General features: G+C 41.7%; 2 protein-coding genes across 9 annotated transcripts in view; both read left to right on the top strand.

The window, feature by feature from the left end:
• LOC111264801 (alpha-amylase) overlaps window positions 1-1,081 on the top strand; it is a 51,585-nt gene extending 50,504 nt beyond the window's left edge. For all 8 annotated transcript variants that reach the window (XR_015312817.1, XR_002683091.2, XM_022840976.2 and 5 more), the window contains one exon: window positions 124-1,081. Coding sequence is in view for 6 of the 8 variants with exons in the window: in XM_022840974.2 (XP_022696709.1) it covers window positions 124-166 (43 nt within the window). In the remaining 2 variants the exon portion in view is untranslated. The remainder of the gene's footprint in view (window positions 1-123) is intronic.
• Window positions 1,082-6,720: 5,639 nt separating this feature from the next.
• The window catches only part of LOC111264802 (uncharacterized protein ZK1073.1), a 150,066-nt gene continuing 130,116 nt past the window's right edge, over window positions 6,721-26,670 (top strand). Inside the window, exon 1 of the mRNA XM_086970213.1 lies at window positions 6,721-8,502. Coding sequence (XP_086826339.1) covers window positions 8,485-8,502 — 18 coding nt within the window. The 5' untranslated portion in view covers window positions 6,721-8,484. The remainder of the gene's footprint in view (window positions 8,503-26,670) is intronic.

Below are 26,670 nucleotides of genomic sequence, written 5' to 3'. Positions count from 1 at the left end.
CTATCTTAAACAATCTTATCGACCATAACATTGAAGTATTACAGATTTATATTATAAAATGGTCACCGAGCAGATCCAGAGCAATTATACGGCTAAATGAGATATCTGTTTTTTTCTTTTCAGGATGTTGATGAATGGGCGTCCTGACAGACTAACGCTCTACTGAGCAAAATACATTGGAAAAACGAACGGTCTAATTTGGCTGAGATCAGTCTTTAATGGATTGCCGTGGACATGGGCTGTTAGTGACGAGGATTCAGCGCGATGGAAGAAGGTGCTCACGCATGAAGCCGCTATATAGAATTACCATGCCCAAAAAGAGGACGGCACACGAGAAACTAGACGCATATGTAGTACATAATTAATGTGAAAATAATCGATGAAGCTGTAAATTAATTTCGTACAAATATACTGGGAGGTTAGTCCTGCACGGTACGGGGAAACCGATCGATACGAGAACGAATACTACAAAATGGTTCATTTGGGTAACCCGTGCAAATATTTATAGTAGCTTGTTGTTCCCCAGCCAGAGTCGTTACGCGTGCCTTACGTTAGGGATATGTGACTTGTCCGAAGACCTATTTTTGTTTCTATTGGAGCATGCAATAGAGGAGGAAGACTTGGCATGGTGGTGGACTGTATGGCCTTACGTATCCTCCGTCGGTCGGGACACACATAAAACTCTTGTTGCGTACACCTAATTACAGAGAGACAGGAAAGTGAACTATATTTACCTTTTTGGTGATTTAAACTTCGCGCCAGATAGTGGAGTCTTGCAAAGCCATTCTGCTATTAACTCAACAATGTTAGTGACATCTTGTATAACGCGTCAACACGAACTTTGTGCCTAATATAGTGTTGTTACTTTACTAGTTATGCCATGCCGAAAGGCCGTATCTCGTTAGAATAAGTTCATCAAAATATCTAGTGCAATATGTAAATAGGTCATTGAAATAATTTCAAGTTATAACGTACTTCTTCGCATAGAAACGAAAAACGGCCGACTTACAATACGCATATGCTGTCTTTACTTATCCATTCGTTCCTAAAGAAGTTATAATAAACTCAAATCGCAAACTTAGTGATTGTTTTAGTTAGCTACATGTTTTTAGCTGAAAAACGAACAGGGATGAATTTCGTATGTCTGTGGCTATGAGTCGATCACAACAATTCTCAGGCAGGACAGATTTTCAAAAACAAACCTTATTCTCTCACAGCAAGGACGGATATATAGATAAAGCATGGTGTACATTCCTTAACCACTATCGCTAGATATCTCATATCAGTTGTTCGGATCGCTGTGGAAAACCACTTAGAGGCGAGATTGCAGGCAACGAGGGCTGTCGAAAAGATTGAATCCTTGCAATTGCAAATTCGCTAACGACTATTTCTGAAGATTTATACCACACTCAAGGAGAAACTAGATTTGCTTATACGCAGGTAAATGGGTATGACGCGGCGACCAATGGGCATTCATCTGAGTCTAGCCACGAAAGCCGAGCTCAGGCCAGAGTGAGCTGCAAGAGCCGCATCGGAAATCAACCGTGATGTAGATAGGCCTCAAATCAGGGAGCTAAGTCATGGGCTGTTTACCTCGATAGGGTATTCAGTGGCTTTGTTTGGTCAACCCCTGTGTCCACAAGATACACGGGGAAGCCTTAAATGCACCTAACAGGAAATTACGTCAAGTGATTGACTAAATCGAAGAGAAACGAGAACAAAGCTTTTGATTGTTTTGAAAGAAACTGCAAAAAAAACTGTGGCTAATGTACATGGATCCGTAGAGGATCACTCTTAAGGGGATAACTTCGATCTGAACGCTTGAGGCATACGCAGTTGGTAACAAGGCCAATACTGCACCCTCTTCTTCGATCTGGTGGTATGATGCAGACTCTCTACTTGCCTCATGTACCTCTTCGATAGTGACCAGCATAGATTAGCGGTTTGCGCAAAACAAACATTTGAATGAGATCCGCACGCTCTTAGTAAAAATATCTCCTCTATAATAAAGTAATAATTTTAGTTCATTTGAGTAGGTAAATAAAGAGTTATAGTCAATGTCGACTGGGTAAAAATAGTAACAAAAATGGGACACCGAAACACTTTGCTTACCTGGATTTTAATGAATTAAAGTAAAATTAAGTACCGTCTCTTAGACCGAACTATCCTGCGTGGTGAAAGCTCAAAAAAATGTACCGGGCCAATTAAGAGCTATGGAGTCGCCGGCAAAGTCTAGTGATTTTGCCATCTGATTTCAGTACAACTCTCAACTAGCAGCATCGAAACAGTCCACTATTAGAGCATAACAATCATTCAAATGCGATGATATAACGGTTACGTGCCTGAAATGGAGGGGTATGTCAGATGGCGTAAGCACGATACCGGGCGGGGACCCAAGATTCTGGGTCGCCATTCGTCATATCATGATCTCAGTCTTCAAATGTACAAAACTCAGATATAATCAACTCACTCATGGTAGAATGCAACACGCGGGTGCAAGTTGACCAATGGTCTTTCGAGAGCTAACTTTATTCCTTGTTCGTTCAAAGGAGTCCCTATCGGCGGTAAGTGTTTTTCCCCTTCCTTCATTCGGTGAATCGGGTAAAATCCGCCCATGCTATTTCACTTTATGGCGTCCAAGAAGCCTGTGATATATATGAAATATAGAAAGATATTGAAAGGTGTTGGCCTGCCTAGCGCTTCTAAGGCGTTATAGAGTTACGTAACTTCTGAGACACTTTATAGAGAAGCGTGCAGAAGTGAACCCATCAGCAGCATACAAACCACTGGACCGTGTATGGCTGCATACACAGTCCACTACCATAAGAATCGGAAATTCGACTGAATCCAGATAGCTAGCTCACCGAATTGTAATTCCATATACACCTATCTTAATCTTTGTTCCAGCAGTCGCCTTGTTTGGCCAAAATCAACCAACGAAGAGTCGCCCCGTGTATGTATAACAATTCGAGATAATTTCTGTATGGTACATTAGTTCGAATTTTGTCCTAAAAGCTAGGGCCTACCTTTTGAATTTCTTCCATTTGATCGGCCTCGCTGTAAACGAATCTTGGAGATTTGACGGTGAGACTGTTGTAGGATCAGCACGTTTGAATGAATGTTTGTTATTGTCAGTGACAAGCAAGGAACGGAGCATAATCTGCTAAGATAGTTGATATTACTCAGATCCAAGACCCGACAATTTGATCAATCCACTATGCTATAATAGTGTCGCTACCGATCGTAGCTTTTTTAGGATAAGAACTTTGTCATTTTCGTGCCTTATGTATTGAACACAATAGCTGAATGATTTTCTAGGTTCATGAGAGACGAGCCCCACGAGGGGGTGGCCCATAAGAGCCACATAAACCCCTATAGGAAACACTGACTATCTGAAAGTTACGATGTGTAATTATCACTTCCTCGGAGGAACTAGTCGTTCAGATGAAAATGAGTTGCATAAAATAAGAGTTAGCGAATAACTCATTTTGTTGGATCGCTCTCTTTTGGACTCTTTGTACTTTCTCTTCCCATAAATACAGTATTCCGTTCCGCCCGCTGCGGGGGGCTTTCGGTTAAAATCATAACTGGGTATTCTCAGCAAAAACAGCTACCCATAATTGATAACCAGGAACATTGTTACAGAACTATTATTGCAATTACCATGATTTCCGTGTCGTTTCATAGAGCATCCGCTGCAATAACCACCGCGACAAGACTCCATACGAAAGTAAATGTTCGATGCTATATCCAAAAACAGATGATTCGGATAACTGAAAACGTCGAAAAAAACGCTATTATTAAGCGGCGTCATGAATACGGGATTATCGCTGGTTCCAATTAGACAGCTGCTATGGCGCGTTGTCAGTACGGCAGTCTAAAGTAAGCTGTTTGTTGTTGCAGACTATTTAGAATCGTAACTGGACAAATCAGCTATAAGATGGAAGCGTTTCATGCATCGGCGAACATGTCGTACGCTTACTTGATCACGATTCAGATCTGTCTAGATGATCTTATCTGTCAAACTATACTATTTACTATTATCATTGTTCTAGTCGGCACTCTTTTGACTGTGATGGATGAGCATTTTTCTTAGCGACAAAAAAATAAATTTCTTTGATAGTATTAGCTATCTGGCTTCGTTTCACCAGACCCGTCAGCAAGGTCAACGAAGACACACGGTTGTCAGCGCCGCGATCTCTACTATTGTAAAACTGAACCGTCATGGCAACGAAGACGCAAATGGGCGCCGGCAGCAGGTCTCGTAATATTTTTATAGTACTCAACACGGCTCTAACAATAGAGGGTTGTACTGAAAGAAAAAAGCTTTCATAATTTTACCATAATAAACTCATGCACCGCCGAAACAGTACATCGAACAAAACGGACGTATTTATACCCCAAAGTCTTCTGCTTTTTAGAGAGATCACTTAGCTACTGATATAAAAATCTAGACTTCAAAAATAACATCAAATCCACGTTAGGGTGTTTTGTGCTTCAAACGTAGATCAACATTCAGGATATGTAATAGTAAAAAATGAAGGACGATTATTGATTAAATGTGCTTGTTTTGCTTGTTTTTTTCAAGATCCTGCAGTTTTAGTCATGTAAAATCGCCGCTGTCCCATATAGTAATCGAAATCGGTTGACTGTCGTGCGTTTTTGCTCTTTGTGCATTGAATCGCCCGGATCTGAACCGTGAGGTATTACTACGGGGTTCGTTCAGGAAAAAGTTCATGGCGTAACAGGACCCATTTCGGCCTCCCTTCCAAATCCCCGGCGAAAAGCACGTTAACAACGTGAAATGTCAGCCCAATATGAATTATGTCATATTTACTCCGACCAATTGTCTGGGAACCGTATCTGGTTTTCCTACAACGAACGTATAAAACAGCAACGTGACGGAATAGGCGGGAAGTAAGGCCTGACACTAATACAACCCTGAAGCTCGATCCCCAGCTAATATTCAGTGATCAGTTTCAAGTCATTAAAGTTCATGATATAGGTTCAGAGAGTTGCTATTATATGTATAGACAAAATGAAAATGTGCGACCTTCCCCTTAGAGATGGGAAAGAATGTTTTCCTATAAACTAGGTTTAATTACCTGTCCTTTTCGGTAACTGCTGTGTGCTTAACTGCTCGCTGTGTTAAGCAAAGTTTCTATTGGACAACCCCCTATTTGACACGAGTAAACTTTAGATGCCAGTTCAAGTCGCCAATAACAAACAAAGGAATTATGTCGAAATCTGTCAAATATAACAGAACAGAAGATAACCTGAATTTTACCAGAATCTCTAAAAAAGATCCGCTTCTTCCCTGCCGAATAATTAAATACTATTTATAATACTAATAATCAAGTGTCCTCCTGCGTAATCCTGCTCTGTCTTCCCATGGCCTTTCGCGCTAATCGTGCCGACGTCGCGTGTGCTTGATGTTACGTGTTAAATACAACTTTAAATGTCTATTTCAGATCCAGGTGGTTGCCCAGTAGCGCTCCTTCTTGATTTAGGCATTCCGCCGACCATGTGCCATTTAGTCGAAACAGCAGTAAAAGCAGTTGTATCGTGCCCTTGTTAGTCATGGAGTTAATCCGCTCAGCCTGGCAAAATCATTGTCACTACACTGGCCGGCGGCGGTAACCGGCTACTCAACGGGAGAAAGGTAAGAAAGGACCTTGGCATAGGCGGCAGTCCTCTTTCGGCCTCATCACCAGCGGCTGAGATCCCAGCAACCCAGTTGGTGACTTAGCCGAAGACTTTGCAAGAAGTGAATCTAAGAAAGGTTTTGTCGTCCGGAAAGTGGGGGTTGCCTAGTGATTGCCCTGATAATGTAAAATTTTCGAGCCGGATTGAAGATTGCCCGCTGATCTGTCGTTTTAGTGATCGTTCGACCATATCACCGTGCGATTCAAGCTGCCGGCCTCAAACAGACACCACATCCTTTTGTAGTGCTGTAGAAGTACTCATTGCGGATGTCGCTAGTTTGGCCGGAATCAGCAGTTCTAGTATATGTGTAGGACGAAAACTCTGAGATTCTCTCGAAACTGTAAGGAGAACAACCTACAACGAAAGCAGCCATGGTCAAACTACTCGACTCGCTTTTCCTTGTCTATGTTACACTCTATTACTCCCACCGAGCAGACAAAGTTTCCTATGGCCCATAGCCACTCGCGTCGTCCCCACCATGACGACACTTCACTAGCAGGTGGCCAAAAATGTATACTTTCCTCCCCTTTCCTTTTCGCAATAACAGCAAACAGCACAAACTCCCTTTAGGCACCTGAGTCTCCCTTACGGATAGATGGAGTGCCCGACGACACAACGTACGAAATCGTCGACTCTGTTGGGCCTAATATTGGCCATGACCGAATCGTCGGCAAACACACGATATAAGAAGGAGAGGCACCTTCAAAGGAACCCGGGGCGCTTTCCATCTTACTGTCTTTTTACCCTTTGCCATCCCTCACCGCTCCTGGGTGTCCTAGTTGTGTGCAGAGAGCGTGAGTATGTAAATGTATGAATGCATGTTTCTTTGCTGCTGTGTATCAGTGTGCATGAGGCTTGTGTGGGGGTGGGTAAGTTATTATGTAAGACTAGCTGTTAGCCTGCAAGTATGCCGGTCTTCAACAGTGTCGGAGACTGTATTTTCTGCTTGTGTCTTAGGGCTCTGCGACGTAATTCTGCGCATGCGCACGCATTTTACCACCAAAACACAGTGACCGACAACAGTCTTTGCTGGCGCCCGGCCTTGCTGCCAATCTCTTTCCATATTTCTTTCGGGGGTTCGCTATTTGTTCAGCAGTCCCTGTCATCACCTCTCTTTTCTCTTCTGTATGTCCCTCACGCCTTAATTTAAGCCGTCTCACTCCTTTTCATTTTGCCCTTAGCATCTCTCTCCCGTGCAGCCGAAAGGTCTCAATGCTTATTCAACTTCCAGCTGTTCTCTCCTGCGCATAGTCCCTTTTGCTCTTTTGTGATTGCTCACGTCAGCTAGCATACTCTATTGGAGGGTGGTAGCTCAATGGCAAGCAGCAGGCCAGGCAGCTGAAACCGTGGTATCCGAAACAGGTCACCCCAGGCCACCTAAAGCCAGCCAACCAAACTCTGCTAGAAGCTGGCACAGCGCTGTTACTTCTGCTCTGTTTCCACCACCGCTACGGCCGCCGCACCCAGCTCTCTCCCATTCGGCGCGCGGACCCCTGTGTCTTGGACGGGCGTTGCACACGCTCGATTCTATCCAACCAACACGGTTACCGCCACCGCCATTACCAGCCAACTTCTTGCTTAATCGAGAGGGGGAGAGAGTGAGACAGTGAGGGGACTGACGTTCGGTTTAGACAGACCGCTAGCATATCGCCAAGCTGTTCCGACAAGCTAACTGTGAGTGGCCTGGTTGTGCAGTAGAGAAGTCTTCTCAATAGTAGCAGCAGACCCAGAGAGCGCGCGGATTTCCTCTGATCCCTGACGACGACGTTCTACCGAAGCTGTCAGACCAGCTGTGGTGGCAGCGTTAGTGATCGTTCGGTCGAACTGTATCTGCGAAGAGGTAAAAGTAGACGACGACCAGCGCGAAGAAAAAGCCTGGCATGAAAAGTTGCAACAGTCAGCGATTTCGCACAGTTTGTTAGCTTCATTTTCAACGGCGTCACCGAAACTGTCGTTTCTGTCGCTGCTAACGAAGCTGCCGTTAGCTCCATCTATAGCAACATCAATACCTTCGTCACTACGCCTACCCCGCTATTTCCACTCCATCATTTATTACTTTTAAAAGTTCGAACGTGTGCTGGTGGTACGTTTGTTTGTTAATTGCTCTTGTCGCTCAAGTGGTACTTGTGTCATCGACAGCGTCGATAACAAGAAACACGCCGCGGAAAGTGGAGACGGCGTCGAATATTAAAAAAAAAAAAAAACATAATAACTTGTCGTGTGTTTCTCTGATTGAGGCACACACAGTGGCTGCTAGATCAGTAACGCCCGCCGTCACTCATTGTCGATTTTCATCATATTTCATCATATGCTGAAAGTCGGTACACTCCGTCCTCTTCCAACCATTGCAGTGCTTTTTGGCGTCGCGCGTATGAAGGCGATCCAAACGCAAGAGGGAAAGAAAGTAAAGAGCGGACGCTTTTGGAGTACGTCTTGAAACAAACTTCCTCCTTCTCCTTTGTGATTCTCTGCGTCCTTGTATTCGAAGCAGTGTAACGAGTGCGCATTGTTTTTGTCTGACCATTTTGATTTTAAGGATACTAGCTGTGCCCGCCACAAGTGATCACGATCCCAGCGCTGCTACGAATTCCTACGTCAGTTAGAAGAGCGCTTTCGTACTGGCCCTGCATCGCCTGTTTGGGGTCGGTCACCGTTCAGTTGGTAACGCTCAGGTCAGAGCTGTATTTAGCGACGACAACAAGTTCCAGAAGAAGAAAACAAAGTACCCTGTTAACAACAACAACAACAACAACAACAATCAGCACAACGATCGTCAACATGAGCAGCAGCGAGCAGGTAAGAATTATTCGGTGGATGGAGGAACGCACCTAGCTGCCCTCCCCATTTGGTCCGTCACGTGACTAGCAGAAGAAAGAGTACAGCGCAAAAGGGAACAGCCTATGCCGTAAAGGTTCTGGCCTACAGAACTTTGTGGCAAGGGCCATCGTTCAACCGTCAGATAACTATAACGGGTGTGTACATGCCTTTTCAGGTCATATTGCTGCCGTTATGCAACATTAGGCTAACTATAAGGCCTAACGAACTCTGGCTGGTGCTGTTTACATAAAATATGCCGGTTCCTGCAATAGTATGAATTGCCGAAGTTGATGACCATTGATAGGAGCCTGTTGTTTGTCAGTTTTCGGCGATATGTAAACAATCGCGAGCAGCTGACCTTCTTAAAGGCCGTTCTTGTCCGGTGCTTTAGCAGGCCAGGAGAGTTGGCTTATAGTGTATTGCGCCGATATTTCTTTCCTCACTTTGATGTGATCTTTTCGAAGACTTATCATATCGATTGGAATACTGCCAGTAACAACCGAGGAAGTTTGGAAAGCACTCGGCCAATAATCAAGTGTTCCGAAAGTATTTGCTTTTAACCTTACACCTGTGGAAAGCGTTTATCGGACTTTCCAGAAAGATGCAGCATCCAGCTATAGAACTAGGGTTTTTGTAGGTGTGCCATTAAGAAAGATGATCTACTGAAAACTGACTGTCGAGAAGATTAAGCCTACTTAACGTTGTCCCTAATGGTAAGCTGTTTTCAAAGGGCACAATCGAGGGATGGAAACGCAAGCGTTGGTTGGGTATTATTACATTGGGTGTTACGCAACCAAATATATGGAAGGTGAAGGGGTCCAAGTGGGCCTTGGAAGGCGAAAAATGACACAGTGACCATTGAGTGGGTTATAGTTGCTGCATATGTTTTGCAAACGATCGAATTCTTTTTAAAATGAGCCAGATTTGCTATATATACATTTTTTTTTAAAGTTACATAGGCGAGACATTGAACATGTGGCAACATGTGGTAAAACAAATATTTGGCAAATGATGCTCGAATAAATACACTAGAGCGGTACCGACGTGTCGGTCATACAAGAAATATTCTAAACCTCAATTCCGTGCCATATGAAGATAAAGACCGGCTAACGCGCGCAATTATTTAGTCACATGAACTGGTTTCCCTTATCATTTATTTGCAGGTTTCCCATCGTTCAGTGACCCACTAAATCTATAGGATTTCGTCCGGTTATAGATTATTGAAGCTGAATAAGGTTATCAAAATTTAGCTTAATAATGGCCAGGCAAGGCAAGGCAAGGCTTAACGTACGATCCTTTGAATACAAACGCATGGAGCTTGATTTTCACCGACCGGGACAAGTAGCACATACTAGCGGAGAACAGCAAAACCCAAAACAAAGTTAACATTCGTTAACCAGTTCCGGTCGACAACTAGGGAACGTATTATCTATTCAGGTAAACGATCTAAGTAAATCAATGTGGCCAGCTTTTGATGGCCTCCTATCAATAAAGGGAATTTGTTTAGTAAATAAAACTATATCTATATTGTAGAGGTGAATGTTGGTGGTGCCTTTGCTATGACCCTGTTTGCTTTAATCTTCTATGGTCGTAATCCATTCGTTTAGACGTGCGGGCCCTAATCTGTTACGAATACGAACTTCCGTGACGCGCGGTTACAGACAACAGAAAGGTCGCCGCTTCTTTCGGAACGTCCCGTATGTAGTGGTACTAGTATCGATATGCGATGAAAGCTGCGTTAACGACAAAGTATAAATCTGTAACTTCATAATAGAAGCCATGTAGTTCTTAACTATGATTAACTTAATTCAACAAGATCACCTGATATTTCATGTACTTGAGGTATGATGTTGTTTTCTAGTAAGTACGAGTTTTGGCGAGACTCACTGATGCTTGTTTACAGAAAGAACTACGTCTGTGAAGATAGGCATCAGTGAGTCTCGCCAAAACTTATACGAGAAAAAAGGTAGAAATTTAAGCCCCCAGAACGTCTGTTCGCTGTTATAACGTCGTTGCTAATCGAAAAATCGCCTGCCGTTCATACATCTTCATCAAGGTGCCGGTTACAAAATACTCAGTCGTGCCTCGGAAATGTCGCACGGATACCTATAAATTCGACTTATCTGAACGAAAGCGATACTAAAACACATGTCGTTTCGTTATTATGCTACCATATCTCGTATATGTTCGTCTCTTACGTTTAAGCTGTCGATCAGCTGATGGTCAAGCCAGACAGCTGCTGGTGTGGGTGCAAATTTTGCAAAAATATCATAATTAGATCCCACATCTAATCCGACAAACCTGTGTCGACATTATGTAGGAGTGTATCGTAGCTTCTGATCAGTCACAACTGTATACTGTGTTTCGAATTGGTAATGGCACCTCTGTGTGGGACCTGTATTCTTGCTCGTGTGGATTGGCTCGTGAAGGCCATTATCTTCATTTTAGCCAATGACATTTTCAAAGTACTTTATATCCTCGGATGTGTGAGTCGACCACAACTTGAGAAATTTAAATGTTTATGGTTGTTTTATAATCAGAAACTATTGTGTAACAGTGGCGAACCAACATCGGGCGATTTATGAGATATTTTCGGATAATCGAAGTTAGGTAGGCACAAAAAGCGTTTCCGTGTCTAAAGTAGATAAGATATTCCAAGCTGAAAAGTTGCTGAACGAATTACGGGATTAGTCGTCATAAAAATTATATTAAGTTAGAGATTGAACTTGTTTATATTATGTAATGTGAATCTGTGCGAAGAAATAATAACAATCGTCATAACATTCAAGTGCAAAAAAACAACATTTGTTTCTCGTAGGTCTCGAGCGGTAGCCCATGGCTTTGGAATTACCATGTACAACTGATAAATGTTTAAAATGCCACTAAAGAGCACCAACAGAATGACTGAATACTTGGTAAGCTCATTGATTGTCGACAGACCAACAAAAAATTATTGCTTAACCAGCTGCAACAACACAGATATCTTAACTAGATGAATCCCCGCTTCCCTAGAACCCTCTGCATTGTTTATCATACTTGACGGATGTACTTTTTTCTAAGCGCAGGTAAATCTTAATAACGAAGTGCTTTGTGAAGGCCAGACATTATCGGACACATGCGAGGTGCTAGCTCAAACAGCACTCGAACATTCGTGCGCGGCCATGTTGCGTCATCTGCAGGGAATCAATGTAGATTCATACCTTATCACCCTTCATACGCGTTCTGCTGTCAATGCGATGGTCACGTCCAAGCGAATCAATTACGCATGTTCTGCTAAAAGCAACTGGCTGTACGCCCACTTAATTTGCTCAAACTTACAGAGAGTACACGAAGCATATAAGGATAGCGACAGCTACTTCTATTTAGGCAAGTAGGAAGGACATACAGGGGAAAGAAGGGGGCATTGCCTTCGTTGCCATTTTCCTCTGTTTTGGAAATTTGAGTATATCATTAAGCAAAGGTAGAGAGCACAGACTTAAAATAGGGGCAGAGGTTGCTTCGAGACTAGTGGAGGTTTCCGTTTCAGTACCTTTGCGCTCCTCGAATAGTTTCAGGCGCTGTCCTACACTCAGAACGTACGCGACCTTCACGGCTACAGTAGATGCGGGAATTAGCATCGCCAGTAGTCAATTGACCTAACCAGGCTAGGCTAGTCAGGCTGCGCTCTAACTTGAAAAACGAATGTGTGTCGGATTCGATAACTGAAGAGAGCGAGAAACCAGAAGGCTCTCAATGTTCGGCAAGCTTGATGCGGAGCGGGCCGTACAGAGTGGATGAGAGGAGAACAAGAGCTTTCCGCTACCTCCCAGGAAAAGTGCGCTTGTAGAAGCAGCAGCGAAAGCAGCAGAACGCGATTTCGCGACCAGTGCTAGGAAGGATCTTATAGGGTATGATCTCAGCATGTAAGTTAGGGTTGTGGGAGGCATCTGTCTGTATAAGAGAGTCACCATAACTGACTTTTGGGGTCACATATTGTTGGAAAAAAGAAAAAGCGTAAGGGACGATATGCTGAGAAGGAAAAATCGAAAATTAATGGAACGAAGATGTTTGCATCGAAAACCGTTGAGATTTGCGATTTTACGACCAATGCATAGCATATGTAACTGACAAATAAATAGAAAGGGGTAGTACTGCGCAGCCAGAGCTATAACCTCTAATTTCGACACTGGAGAAACTTGTAATGGTTATATTTTTTGTTTCCAACAAAATTGTGTAATTCAAACCCTTGGTTTTTTGGATATTTTTTTGTATCAAATCTAGATGAGATATGGCATTTATGATAAAAAACGGCGTGAGAGAACGGCGTGTGGTACGTGTTCCATGTAAAATTTATATTCGATAAGTAACCTTCTACCCTTCACCACAAATGGAAAAACTTAAAATCCATTTATTCTAGCTTTGAGTGTTGCTTTATGTGCATAATAGTCCTCCTGAAAGGAAATTTTTACATAGAAATCGAATTGGATCTTCGTTGCCATAATAACGGAAACCAAAATGTCGGTAGTTTATACCTACTATTATACGGGTCTGCTTATGTGAATCAGAAACGGTTCACGTAAGTTAGTTCTGGTTGTTCAGGGACCCGTTGAACCGAGAATAGCAGTCGTTATTTCTGTTTGACTGAGACTCAGAAATCTCTGTTCAAAGTTGGCTTAAACTAAACATTTTATTGGGTAAGTTTATAAATCACCTACTAATTTTTCCGTTTAAGTAACTTTAGCTGGGACGTTGGTATAAAACAAAAGAAAAACAAATACCTTGAAAAAAATAGGTTAATTAAAATAGCCTTAACTTCTTTCGCATAAACCACTGGTTTTCGAGGGCATTGAGGCCAGCTTAGGTCCTCACAGGAGGCTAATTATAAAAGACACTCCTTACTATTTTCCCGTCTGTGAAAACGTCTCTTTAACTGTCGCTATCCTCATAGAAGCAAACGTGTTGCCGGGTGGCGCATGTGGTGAAAATATATGGATACATTTAGAGAAACAGTAATGTATTAGAGCAGAACTTGTTTAAGCACAACTACGATCTGACTCGATGCTTTAAAATTCAATAACAATGTAACAATAAACTTCGAAGAAGCCCGTGTTGCTCTGAGGTAAAAAGCCTGTTGTGTTGACTGTGATACTACTCCTTTGGTGCTGCCTCATTTTATACACGGACGAAACCCATTGGCTACGTAGGCCCACTGAACAGTTGTTGAACTTGTTATTGTTGCCCCCGCATCGTTAACTCCTAAAGACCCAATTTCTTTAAAAAATGAAGACATCAAAAATAACGTCTGAGTCCAGACACTGTTGTAATATCCTCGCTTCCGAAACAGTTACCTTTTTTCTTTTTTTTTTTTTATTAAAGATCTCTCTGTCGAATGTTCACAATTCTTAGATAATCTGTCACACAAATCGACTTGATGAAATGTTGCTTTTATGAATAGATCACATACGCAAGTCTCATGGCACTAAAGCTGAGCAGAGGATTCCATGGAAATCTGACATAGCGAATAGAAATTCAACATATATTAATGCCTTCTTCCAACGTTAAAGGGCTACGATTCGGACTGATAAACCAACGAAAAACAAACGAACAAACCTTCGATGGCGAACGCAGAAAAGAAAACGCGATTATTCTGTAACCCATTAATCTTTAACCAGTTGTTTACATGGGCCGACCCACTGATCGGATACCGTATCAGCAGTGACCAGAATAGGCATGGATCGCTTGCTTTAATTCATGATAATTGGTAGCGGGAAGCAGAGCGTCGTTCGCGCATTGTCTCCGTAACAAGACAAAGCTCATCCATGCCCTCTGTTTCAAAGTTGTTTTCGCTGACGCCAGCTGAAGTCTAAGGCAAGCTAAGACTAAAACTTTCTTAGGAACACATTGAGATGGGCGATAGAAACCCGTATTACGTTCAAAAAGTTAAGAAGTCCGAGGTTTAAACACATGATAATTAGTGAATGACCTACAAAGCTCGCCACAGATCAAACGTCTTTTGTTAGTTATGAGAGGGATTACTGGTCCGTAGAAGTATGGCGAAGGCTAAGAAATGTCCACTACACTCAGCCAAATTTTGTTTGAGGTTAAAAAAATACCGAAGTTTTGTATGTCTGGCGAACGTACCGTTTTTCCTGCGTTATAAGCTTACTTAACATACGATTTCTTCCTTATTGGAGAATTTCCTATTTGTCCTTTGCCAAGCAATCTATATATCCTTACTCAAAACTCTCCCATTTACTCATAAAGCCGAACATTAACGGTCATAAGACCTTTATCCTGCTACGGACTTGTTAAGCGAAAGATCGAAATTGCTATAATCATCCTACATTCAGCCCAACAGCGAAGTCGTTATGAAGTGGAAAGCGGTTCCTCTATTGTGGATTCGGGCGAGCGTTCCGAAATTACTTCGAATACCTTTTGACACGCCTGTCTGGGCCCGATTATCCAAAGGACGCTCTTCCGTCCGCCAATTACTGTTATAAGCCAACCTGGTGAAACATATGGTCTAACTCTGGTCAGGTATCTCTAATATGTTCAGCCGATAAGAGCTGAAAAGCAACATTGTGTACGTGGGATAGTCTAATAAGCGTGCATTTATAATAGTGGTGGGTTGGAGGAAAGCATTAACTTCCCTGTCCGCTACTGAGAGAAGCAGTCCAATGTTCTATTCATGAGAATATTGAAACGACGCTAAAACCAGTAGGAGACTGCTGGAAGCGTCAAACGAGGTAAACTGTCAGACTGGGACAGTAGATGGTAGCCTTATATAGGCCTTTTGTCACGGTTTGGGTGACCATAGACGTGCAGTCATCGGTGGTTCAAACTTCTGTATTGGTATATAATTACCATGCTGTTTGATAGGTCTTCTAGGGGAACCAGAGATATTTCCAGCAAAATTAGCCCCGGGTAGATTTTCCAGTGGGGCCACGTCTTTGACGCTATACCGAAGAGGCAATTCCGAGGGTTCGTTCACATAGCAAAAATAGCTCGAAGCGTAGAAAGGGCACTTTAATAAAAAATGTTTTCGCTAATTAGAGGTGGGGTGACAGGACGACTTGACAAGCGACCCAACGGATTGTGGAGAACACGGAAATACGTAAATAGTTCTTTCTTCATTTCGCGAAAGGTAAATCGTGCGTCTTTCCTGAATTGTTTCTCGTTTGTACTAGCAGTATAGTGTAGTAACCCGTACGTCAACGCCGCTAAGGTAATCCCGTTTCTCATCAGTTTACCTATTGACTATTCTGTTCCAATTAACTTTGTTGCATTACTAGTTGAAAACGAATTTATCTTTGGATACCCGTCGTATATATGTATATACCTTGTATATACGACCGTAACCTTGTTTGGATAGCAAAAATTGATCATTTTTGAGTTGTGAATATCAGCCAATACCGTGGACTCGTGCCGTTAACTGCTTGCATTAGGTTGTCGATAGGTGTACGATGTGACTGGACGCGCTCAAGAAAGCTGGGCTGTGGAAAAACGACGGAGGGTAGATCATAGATTCTATAGCGATTTCTTTGTGAAGTTCAACTTGAACGTAAACATTTGCTCGGCCTACTCGAAACAACTTTAGGATCTGCTAATAACAATTGCTTTAAGCGTACTAGGTGGCTGGACTTTCGCGGTAAGGTTATCTGAATCGATGTAAACAAACAACGTGGGAACTTACTCTAGCTAGGTTACTACTAGTGGATTATTTATTTGTCAAATATATGCAGACAGGTTGTGACCCAGAAAGACGAAGGATTTGTCGAATGTACGATATATAATTACTGCTAGAGAGTGGCGAGAGTTAATAGTCAATCTGTAGCAGTGAGGTAACGGATAAAGGTAACCGATTTGCTCAGTTGAAGATCTACTATGTTCATAAGCTTCCAGGGTCATCAAGCTCTTGTCTTTAATTGTGTTGCAGATTATAGTACTAAATTATAGTGCTAAGGACCGAAATTAAACTTTAATTAATGCAACTTAAATTTGTACGCTCTCGTAAATTAAAAGTTGTTTAATCACGAGCTGTGTTCCGAGGAGTTGGCTGTCTCCTCGAAAGACGTATTGCCCGTCATAGGAAGAGTTCATTACGTAGTTAGTAAGTAAAAAAAGAAACTACTCTCTAACTATATGAAACGAGTTCGCTTAAAATGAGGACGATTACTGCACTATGTAAGTACTGGCCGTCAGAAAAAAACGTGATACTTCTAGCCGTACAGATCTATAGCTTCCAGTTAGAGATTACAGCTCGGATTACACACAATGAACTTCATAATGAAGCCCTTTTTTGAAGTATTTTGTCTACTATTAGACATACAGGAAAGACCGTGGTACACAACAGCACCACAGGAGTCCTAATCTAATTAGCAAATTAGAATCCTGACAGATCGATCGTGGATAGACATTTCTGTGCAGGATTTGCTCTACGATTCAGCATCTACTACGGTGTTTGATGTTTGGGCGAAGAGGGCGGTTTACGACCGATACTTGCAAAATCATATAACCGAACTTATCCTACGCTTTTTCTGTTCAGCTATAATGTTGGGCGAGCTCGACCGGTCTGGTTGTCAAATTGTGAGTCGATGCTTCGTTACAACACAATAAAATACCTGCATTTGACCATATCTGAAGAAGTACTTTCTGCAGGACGAGTTTATTTCAAAAGGACAATTGCTTACGTTTTCGTTCGGTCGTGAGCTACTTTAAGCAGAAAATATACTTGTTCTCGTAATGCTGTTAACATAGTCTGCGAAATGTACGTCTTTGAAGTTGATTTGCAGTATCTCGTGGTATAAGTGATTCAGCCCAAAAGAGCCTCATGTTCGGAGTTCAGTTAATAGTATTTATCCATTTGTCGTATTTATATTGAACTCACTCTATATTCTACAGTCAGTGACATAATTGCTTATACATATAACAGCTGATTAATTAGGCCCAGCAGCGCTTTTCTTTCATTAGGCTTATTAGCGTTAACATCGTAAGAAAGAACCTTAGTGCGTCTGTCTTCCTCTTGTCCTTAGCCAAAATCACTGTTAATCGCATAGAACCGCATCTGTCAGCTGAAAGGCGAGAGCCTGATATCAGGGTATATACACTAATCTATGACGTGTATAATACCCTCGGGCCTTTCAGTATAATCATAATGGCTCTGGCAGTTAAGTGAATTATCGTAATACTTATTATTTCTGACAATAAACCTTCCTCGCTTAGCTAATACAGGTAGACGGGCTTCTATAAAAACATACTCTATTAAAGCCTTTCCTTCTCCATAATATGCATAGAACCTGCACAACCTAACCAGCCTGAATTGAGGGCTGCGCCGGCAATATACTGAGTTTCTCTTTTGACTTTCCCGACGTCTGTCGTCCATGCCGCCTTTCGAAACCTTAATAACCCAAGTCCTCTAGGATTTTATTACGCTAGGTCGAGCGGTGGTTAGAACTAGAATAATGTTAAAACTAAACATTTTCGAAGGATACGTATTAGACAGACGCTTCCATACATACGTACATACATCACGTCGCCATGGGACGTACGCCATGTCGTACGTATGTGTTACCAGTATCCGTGCCCCACAAAAATGGGCGAGTCAAATTAATTTATGTGCGTCTTTCTTATAGAATATTAAAAAGACTATCTTAAACATTTACCGTTTACGTTTTTTACAATACTCTATTGTTTTGATACTGGCAGCGATAACTGTTAACTAATTACTTGTCTAACCCTAAAGTTGTTGCTGAATTCACGGGATTAAATCTCTTTCTAGTCCTAGTTTCTAGTTCGATCAGTGTCTACCCATTGTCCGAATGCTACACTTTTGCCAAATCATCTATTGGATGCGAGTTTTTTTCGTAAATATGCGTTCCTATTATACGTGTTTCCTCTGCGCAGAAGGTTTCTTATCGGCAAGACGAAAGAAATCGACGCTGCGTGCTAAACACGATCGCCGTGTTTTAGTCTTTGTCTGGTCGTCATTTTTATTGATGAACTCTTTCGTCCAAGGGGGATTATGTGAAAAGCTAACGAGAAAGAAAAACTAATGCACTTCTGATATTTAGCCTTCTAGGAGCGAATTAGTTGTTACCACACCATCGTTTCTGCATTATGTTTGTTTGCCGTTCTCGTGCCGAGTCGTGCATGTTCTAACTAATGCAACCGAAAATAGTATAAGAGGCTTTATGGTTTCCAGCATGCATACAATTGAAATCTTTCGAAGATTTCTGAGTGTGTGCAAACGTACTCACTAAACAAGCCACGAGTCACCTGACGGAACACATAGATACGTCCTTCTCGTGTGCAAGTAGTAAGATCTGGGATGAATGTGGTCCTAAATAGGGTGAAGATAAAATAGGAAAGATTATTCTCAATTACAAATATTCGTATTTTTTTTATGCTAGTCATCCATATTAATCCAATGGTTCTTATTATGAACTGGTAATAATATCACGGGTAAAGCATTTAATTGACAACAAGGTTAACAAAACCCAATATTCAATCAGTTTTAAAAGGCGTCGGGTCTATTGCCATCGCTGGCTTGCATCCAAAACAATATTACTAATGTTAACCATTGGAATCACGGACTTGTTCAAGTAAATAGATGAGTTTCAAAATTTGGAACTTTGTCGTTGTTTATTAGGTATTTTTGCTGACGAGCCGGTACTTAAGAGAGCCTCAGCAGATCGATCGGCCCAACTTGTACCAGCGTCCTGCCGATACACACCGTTCAACAAGGGTCATAAAAACCAAATTGAGAAAACAGGTTTTGTTACGGAACGACATAAAGCGCACCAGCTAAAACTACTTGTACGAATCTTTTCTTCATCTATTCATTGAATGGATCTCTGTTGGTATGATCCGACTTTAATAAATCCATGGAACGAGTCATTTGTTGACTCTGCGACCCAGGGCTGTTGCTTATATGTGGATGATATGTCTAAAACCATGTTTTTCCTTTAGCTAATATCGTTCTGGATAGTATCGTCAATTAGCGGCCAAGAGAAAGTTTTGTTAAAACTAAAAACCTTCGACTGTCAAAAACGTATCGACTTGTCCTTAGGCCGAACGTTAAGCAATCTTTTTTTTCTTTGTATCTTAAGATATTATTACTAAATTAAATATGCGCCATTGTAATCAATGGCCTTTTATTATTTCTCTAGCAACATCATAATCCGGTCACTGTGCAACTTCAGTGTGTTTCTGGGCGAAATAGTGTAACTAGTTATTTTTGCGTCGCTTCATTGAGACGAGATTATTAACTCTGCATATACCGAAACAGTAATCGTTTTTTTTAATTTATTTTTAAATTTCGATTTAAATTTTCGACCAAAGTGCTCTCGGTTTTCTTTATTGTGTAGCTAAAGATGTCTCCAATCTGGCATTATTATGGTGGAGAACGAGGTTTTTTTTATTTACTAGTTCCGGTCGATATTTTCCAATGTCTTCTTCCACTCCTATCCGTCCGAGGTCCGTATCAATTGTTTTGCAGCGCCTCATGATGCGCGATTCCTTTTGATCCTACGAAACACATAACGTCACTTCCCTCGGCGTCAGTCTCTGCTTAGCCACAGGCCGTGGAACACGTTTTTTCATCCACACATTATTGGTCACTTTAAATTGATTTGTTTGTAAAAATAGAAATACTATCAAACGTTTAGGACTATTTGATGTTTAGTTTTTTGGCGATCTTGTCACAATGATTTCATCAACTTGTTTCCATAATTGATCAGCTATAACAAGACGTTCAGGAAATTTCCGTTCGTTTTGATAAGGCATTTTAATCATAAACGGATAAATAAAGCCCTTTAGTACGTTTCGATAGCGCGAATAGAACAATATCGTTATCGTAGGACCAAAAAGCCCTAGGTGTTTATTATTATATGACAATTTGTCACCTACTATTGGACAGATATACCAGTAGTCATTGCAACGTTTTTAACTAAAAAGCTGTTCACTTGAGACCTTTACATACGAATATTATAGTGTATTAACACTATAAACAGGATCTCATACGTATGCCTCAGCCTCGTAGTGACTTTCCTGCAAAAATCCTGTTTTTGGCTTTCTCTCACCGTTTAGAATGCCCCAGTTCAAAATTCGTACAACCGGCCAGGTTGAAATCCTGTCTCGAGTTCAAGCCTTCACCGTCGCAGAGTAGTCGGGCGATAAACACAACTTGTAGCAATAACATAGAGGTTTATTAGCACTTCCTACACGGTCCTAAATGAAGTGGTTCCATTATTCAGGGATCAGCCAGCGATCCCCCAGGAACTTTCTGGCGCTCTCTTATTTTAATTTCATAAACTGCAACGTAAAACGTATTTTTCAACTGAATATCGCTGTTTCTAGGCGTCACACAATGTTCTCTTCAGCCGTATATAAAATACAATGCTTCGAGTCAGGAAAAGGCATTAGCGTATGAATGTACCTACAAATGGTAACAACTGAAATAGCTCTGAATAGCATTTACTATTGAAAATGATAGAGTTTGGATGGAAAGTTTTGCATTTTTGTGGCAAAATTAATAAACGTCAGTCTTCAAACTGCTCGCAACAACGTACAACGATTTTTTTTATTTAGGCAAATTTATTTATTTGTGTCGATAACCACTAAATGCCCCCGACGCTGGTCTTTTTCAACGGAAGTATTGACTTCTAAGCCACTGTGTCAAGAATATAGAATTAATCAAAGCATGAAGTAATTTGCAGCAGTCCGATTTGTATATGGAGCGGTTTCCATATATAATAGTACATCATTTACTTTGCCATAAATTTTCACAGATCAAATTGTAATGTTATGAGTCAATAGAAGCTAGTTGTTATAAGGATACTATAGTTAGAAGACAGTTAATTGGCATCACCATGACATCCTTAGGATGTTTTTGATACTAATAGATTTATAGGGGATTCTTCCATAAGAGAGCTATGAAAATTTTGCCTCACGGATACAGCTACCTCATTATGATAGTATTTCTTGATTCTTACCCGGTTTACGGTAAGTTTAACGTCCGGCATCGCCATTTGGCATTCTGTTCAACGGTTGACTCCCACCGCGAAACAAAGTGTGCCTACGCCTAGATACGAGCCTATACCACAACGTATCTACATATAGCTCGTATACTCATTATCAACCAAGCTACCATGGGGAAGGTATCTAAGTAGTGTTTTGTACCTCTTTAGACAATGTCGTATTCCGTCTTTTTCTGATCCAGTGTCTCACTGCTATTATACATTAAGCGTGCTATTATAGCACCATATATATCACAGATGATATACAACTGACTGTCTATGGAACTATGTAGGGAATTCAACTCTATGGGTGGAGATCGGCTTTGGACAGGAAAGCGGTATTAGCACATTATGTCCGTCTTCGACATAGAAATAATAATTGCACTCGTGGGTATTTTCTGAGGTCAGTAACTAAGGTCAATGTATAGAGAGTAGGCCAAAAGCTGCTCCGTAGTTAGAAAAAGTAGAACTTATTGCCTTCCGTAACGATACTTAACAATAAGTAAAATATTTAGCGTGAGACGAAACGGGAATGTCCAACAGGTAGGACTGTGATGAGGAAATGTCTTTTCTCGTATTCTACGAAAAGAAAGCAGGAGGAAAAAACTATTAAAACACGCAAAAGCTAATAAATTAAATCCGCTTATAAGTATCCCTATCTCCGCTATTGTCATGCCTTTTATACGATCCACCGTGACGCTCGTAATTACAGGCGATGCTGCGGGCGCAGCATCCTATCTAATCCTACAAGAATCATGATAGAGCTATGATTCTGCGTCGCCTCCCATGGTTATTATTGGTATGTAGACGGTAGCGTTAACTCCGATTCGGCATATTGTGTAACTTATGTGCAAATTTTCACCACAGCTCCCTCAACACACGCCCTTTATTTATTCGGTCTTGGTTGTCTAATCAGTTGCGCTTATTTCGCCACGAATCCTTTCTTACGAATTTCCTTTATTACGAATCCTTTTTCGCCGTTGTGTCGACGTTTTCTTATCCGCGTAGAAATTCGTTCTATGGAAAACTGCGTTCGGGCCGCCTCGCTATCGTTGCATCCCTGTATACGATAGTCTGCTTGTATTTTGCCCGATCATGCTTCATTCGGATGGTAACGTGAAACAATTATATTTCGGCTAATAGACAATAAGAGACAATATTACATGAAATCCGTTCAAAAAAAAGAATACATTGATCAGGCCAGTTTGTAAGCCACTAAATCACCTAGTTACCAGGTGTTCGTTGGTCACACAGCCGTCGCTTACGTCATCTCTGGCCAGCTTCGACTGGATACTCCCAACGGTTGTGTCTGCTGAAGGTATAGCAGAGTTAACAGGCTTAAGGCCAACTCCGGCAGCACGCACGTTGCGTCCATTCGTAATTCTATACGCGACGACCTTGTCCAGCGCCAGCCAAATAAGGTTCAACTGGTTCATAGGCTAACTTAAAGCGAATGGTCGCAGCGAGACGGTAAAATTATTTCCTGTTGACAGCTCACGAGCTCTCTGCTTATCTTCAGAAGCAAAAATAGAGAAACGAGAGGCGCGGCCACGAATAAATGAAGTATGAAAAGTGATCTCTCAAAGTAACTACTAACTATACATATAGATAATTATTTTTCAGTTGTATGACACGCAATTAAGCGACTGCAGCAGAAAGCAAAAGAGATAAACTAGATAGAAAAGATAAAGAAACGTGGTGTAGTTCCGGCCAGCAAATCTTATTTGCTGAGCGGTGCCCGGTTATGAATCTATGGACTTACGCGTCGTTTTGGCCTGCGCAACTCTCCTATACCGAATAATATGAGGCGCGATCTGTAATAATCGTCTATGTTACATAGGCAAATATCATATACTATAGGAACATTTAGAAGTCAATAAAAATGCAGCTTGTTAAATTTAAGGCCTTAGAAGGAACGGACCCATTTATGGGAGGTCTATAGGATATTGCTGAATAAAGCTTAAGAATTTATAGCAGATCGGGCGCTTCAATAACGAAGGAAAATGCAGAGTAATTCTACATTCAATAAGTAGAATGACGCAATTCATTTGAACGGCACGTGTTCAACTGAGTAGGTGCTAATTTAAGCACAATTATAATATTCCTTTGACCGAACCTTAAATGACGGAAGTGCCTTATAGCTTCTGAGTCTTAAGGCTTTTAGGACACAACTAATGAGGTCATGAGGTGCGCACGCTCGGCTTCGTAGCTATGCGTTATTCTGAAGGTATGCTTCCTGGCCTTGTTGGTATGTTGTTAGTATTTCTCCTGTTTTAGAAGACATTTCTTTGTTCTTCGTCAGGTCACAAACCACCAGATATCTCAGGTCGAGTCCGTCATCTTCCGTGCTAAACTGATAGCCTCTATATCATTTGCGCCTACAACTTTGGTAGGCTTAAGGCTACTTTCCTACTTTCTCATTTTCTGGCCTCTTGCCCAATGAATGTTGATATATTAATAACACTCACGCAAATTCTCCATTGTGCAGATTGTGTGTAAAAAAGACCTCTATCACAAATACGCGCGGATACCGAATCTGAAAAGGTGGCTTGTCCAAACTGGTTTACCCTATCAGCCTCGTTGCCACTTCAGCCGTCATCGTAGTAATGTACCAGCACATGAGCCGAGCATCGACGATAATGATTACGAGTCAAATCAGCTTGGAAGATTTAGGAATGAATGTAGCGTTGTATGCAGTATCGTCACTAAAAGGCATGCCTTCTTTCAAATTTCTTCCTAACGTCGACCACGACTCAAGCAGTCTTTAAGCTAGAATCGAGTTCAACGTCTCGTTCTTAACCTGTTTTGGAAACTTCTAGCGCTCTCTCTTTCAAAAATAGCCGCTTTCACTATTTCAGCCTCCTCCCTCACGAATAAATGGCACTGACCGGGAGCCGGTCCGCACCCTGAAGCTCCTGAGTTTTCGTTCATAGACGACGCCAACTGGGATGGATGTGTTACGCTCGATTCCCTATGGCGTGCTCATATAGGCACTCATATAGGGCTCATATAGGAACGCCTGGATTGCGAATAAAAGCAGGCAAAAGTTTTCACCTCTCAGCGTTTCCTTGTTCACGCACTATTACTGCCGCCCATTAGATTGGCCGGTGTTGTACTTAACTCCGGAATGCAATTCAAGCGCCAATTTACGGGCTGGGTGGCCACGAACAACGATTTCGTTTTGGGAAAACAGACTTTGAGTTTTGAAGATTTTGGAGGTTTTGAGATTGACATTTAAGGTTGTTCAAACCTAGAAAGCAGGCATCGCACGAAGCTACGGATCACGGCTTTGCGTCGTGATGGAACATGGAGGTAGAAAGAACTACCTTGATGGATGAAGAGCAGGAATTTCTAGTCTAAGGTCTTGGCTGTGCTGTCCATGATCTCAGTTACGCTGGCTTTTGCCATGCGGCAGACCGTCACATCCACAGGCAATAACGGTGCCGGTTTGTTCGTGCCCACAGCCCGCTAGTTTCGGCTGCTCGCCCATCAATGAGCTGAACGTCTGCCGTTCCCGAAATCAGCTCATCTAGGCGAGTATTTAATACCCAGCAGAGAGGAGGAGAAGCTTGAGCGAATTTGCCCACGTAGGTAGTAAGTACCATTACTACTCTCTACTGCTGGCATCATAAAGTGGGTAAGCATAGGCCAGAGTGGGCAAAAAGGCTGCAATGAATCCTGCAGATCCTCCAGCCTCTAAGCACGACAGCCTGCAAAAGGTAGAAGATCTTAAACTCGCTGTCTACGCTGAACATAGTTTTTTTTTCAGCAGCCGAGAAACCAAGTGCACAATTACATTAAAGGAACGCGGAATGGGAAGAAATATATTCTGCCAGGTAGAAGAGGAGAAACGGGCCTAACCTACGAATGATACAAGTTACTTGCAGGCTACGGCATAGTAGCATTTGACTTCAGCCATCATAAACATTTTTGGCCCAGCGCGATGCCCCTTCCTCTCATTCTGATCGGTAACTTTAGCACAGTTTATTGTTTGCATTTTCACGCCTTTAAGGTACCTGACTAGGCTGAGAAATGCTCTTTCGTAACCCCGTGAATCAATTAATCTACCACGATCTCGTGCGAATCTTACTTTGTGCACTCAAATTCTCATATACCTTCCATAACATAAGGGTCACTTGATGCACAAATATCATAGTGAAATTAGCTAAGCGTATAGTAGTTTGTCCGATACTGATCGAGTCGGTTCTTAAAATGTCAGAACTTGGCGTAGCGCAGTTATTTAACGTATCCGATAAGCGTCAAGTTAATTAAATAGACTGGATAGAGTGACAAGGTCGACCCTTCATATAAAGTAGTCATATGTTCGATAGGTGTTTCCGTGCAAAGTCTTTTATTCTGCCGTCTTCCGATGTTAGATTAAACCACTGAGTAGACAAATGTTTCGACAATTGTTGTTGTTGTTGTTACTATTTTAGTTACGTAGCAATCTTAGGCCTGAAAACAGACGCGGATCATTAACGCCCAATCATTATGTCAGCTGACCGCAGAAGAGAGACGGACAGGGCTAGATCTTCTTTATCTTCCTTCTTGCTAGTTCTAATCCATTAGCCCTTGATCTCGTTTGTGGTATCCATTGAACAACGGAGCGCACCAATAAGCATCCGTGCTTCACCGACTCATTAATTAGTCGCCTCGCTCTGGATACCTTGTTAGCCTATTTACTATTAATTAATTAGCTGATAAACAATCGGGGAAATATCAATATATTGTACCCTATTAGGAATTGTAGTCAGTTAGAGAAAAAGAGTGGGTTAGATTTCTATTATAAGAGATTTTCCACGTCCCGAAAGCGTCTAGTAACGTACAATGGTGCGTCTTGAACGTGAAATGTCTAGGTAAAAGGAGAAGCAAAATGGTTAAGAAATACATGCGCCAAAGCCATAAGCGCCATTTTCTCAAGTTGTCATTTTCAAAGTTTATATTGTAACCAAGATTTTGAGCAGGTAATTGTAAATACATGTACTTGCCTGCCGTTTAGAGTTCGCTTCCGATTCCATATATATATATACACTATCGACCGCTCGCATTTCATAGTTCATAGGTCGAGTAGGTGTAGTCCTCTTCACGTAAACATAGTAGGAGATTCAAACTCCACTACCGCATTGCAGTCTACCCAGTGGGCGTAGCTTAT

This window comes from Varroa jacobsoni, unplaced genomic scaffold (assembly GCF_002532875.2).
Source record: "Varroa jacobsoni isolate VJ856 unplaced genomic scaffold, vjacob_1.0 scaffold_900, whole genome shotgun sequence".
Lineage (NCBI taxonomy): Eukaryota > Metazoa > Arthropoda > Arachnida > Mesostigmata > Varroidae > Varroa > Varroa jacobsoni.
Note: the sequence above shows the minus strand (reverse complement) of the source record. Positions and strands in the feature narration are given on the sequence as shown.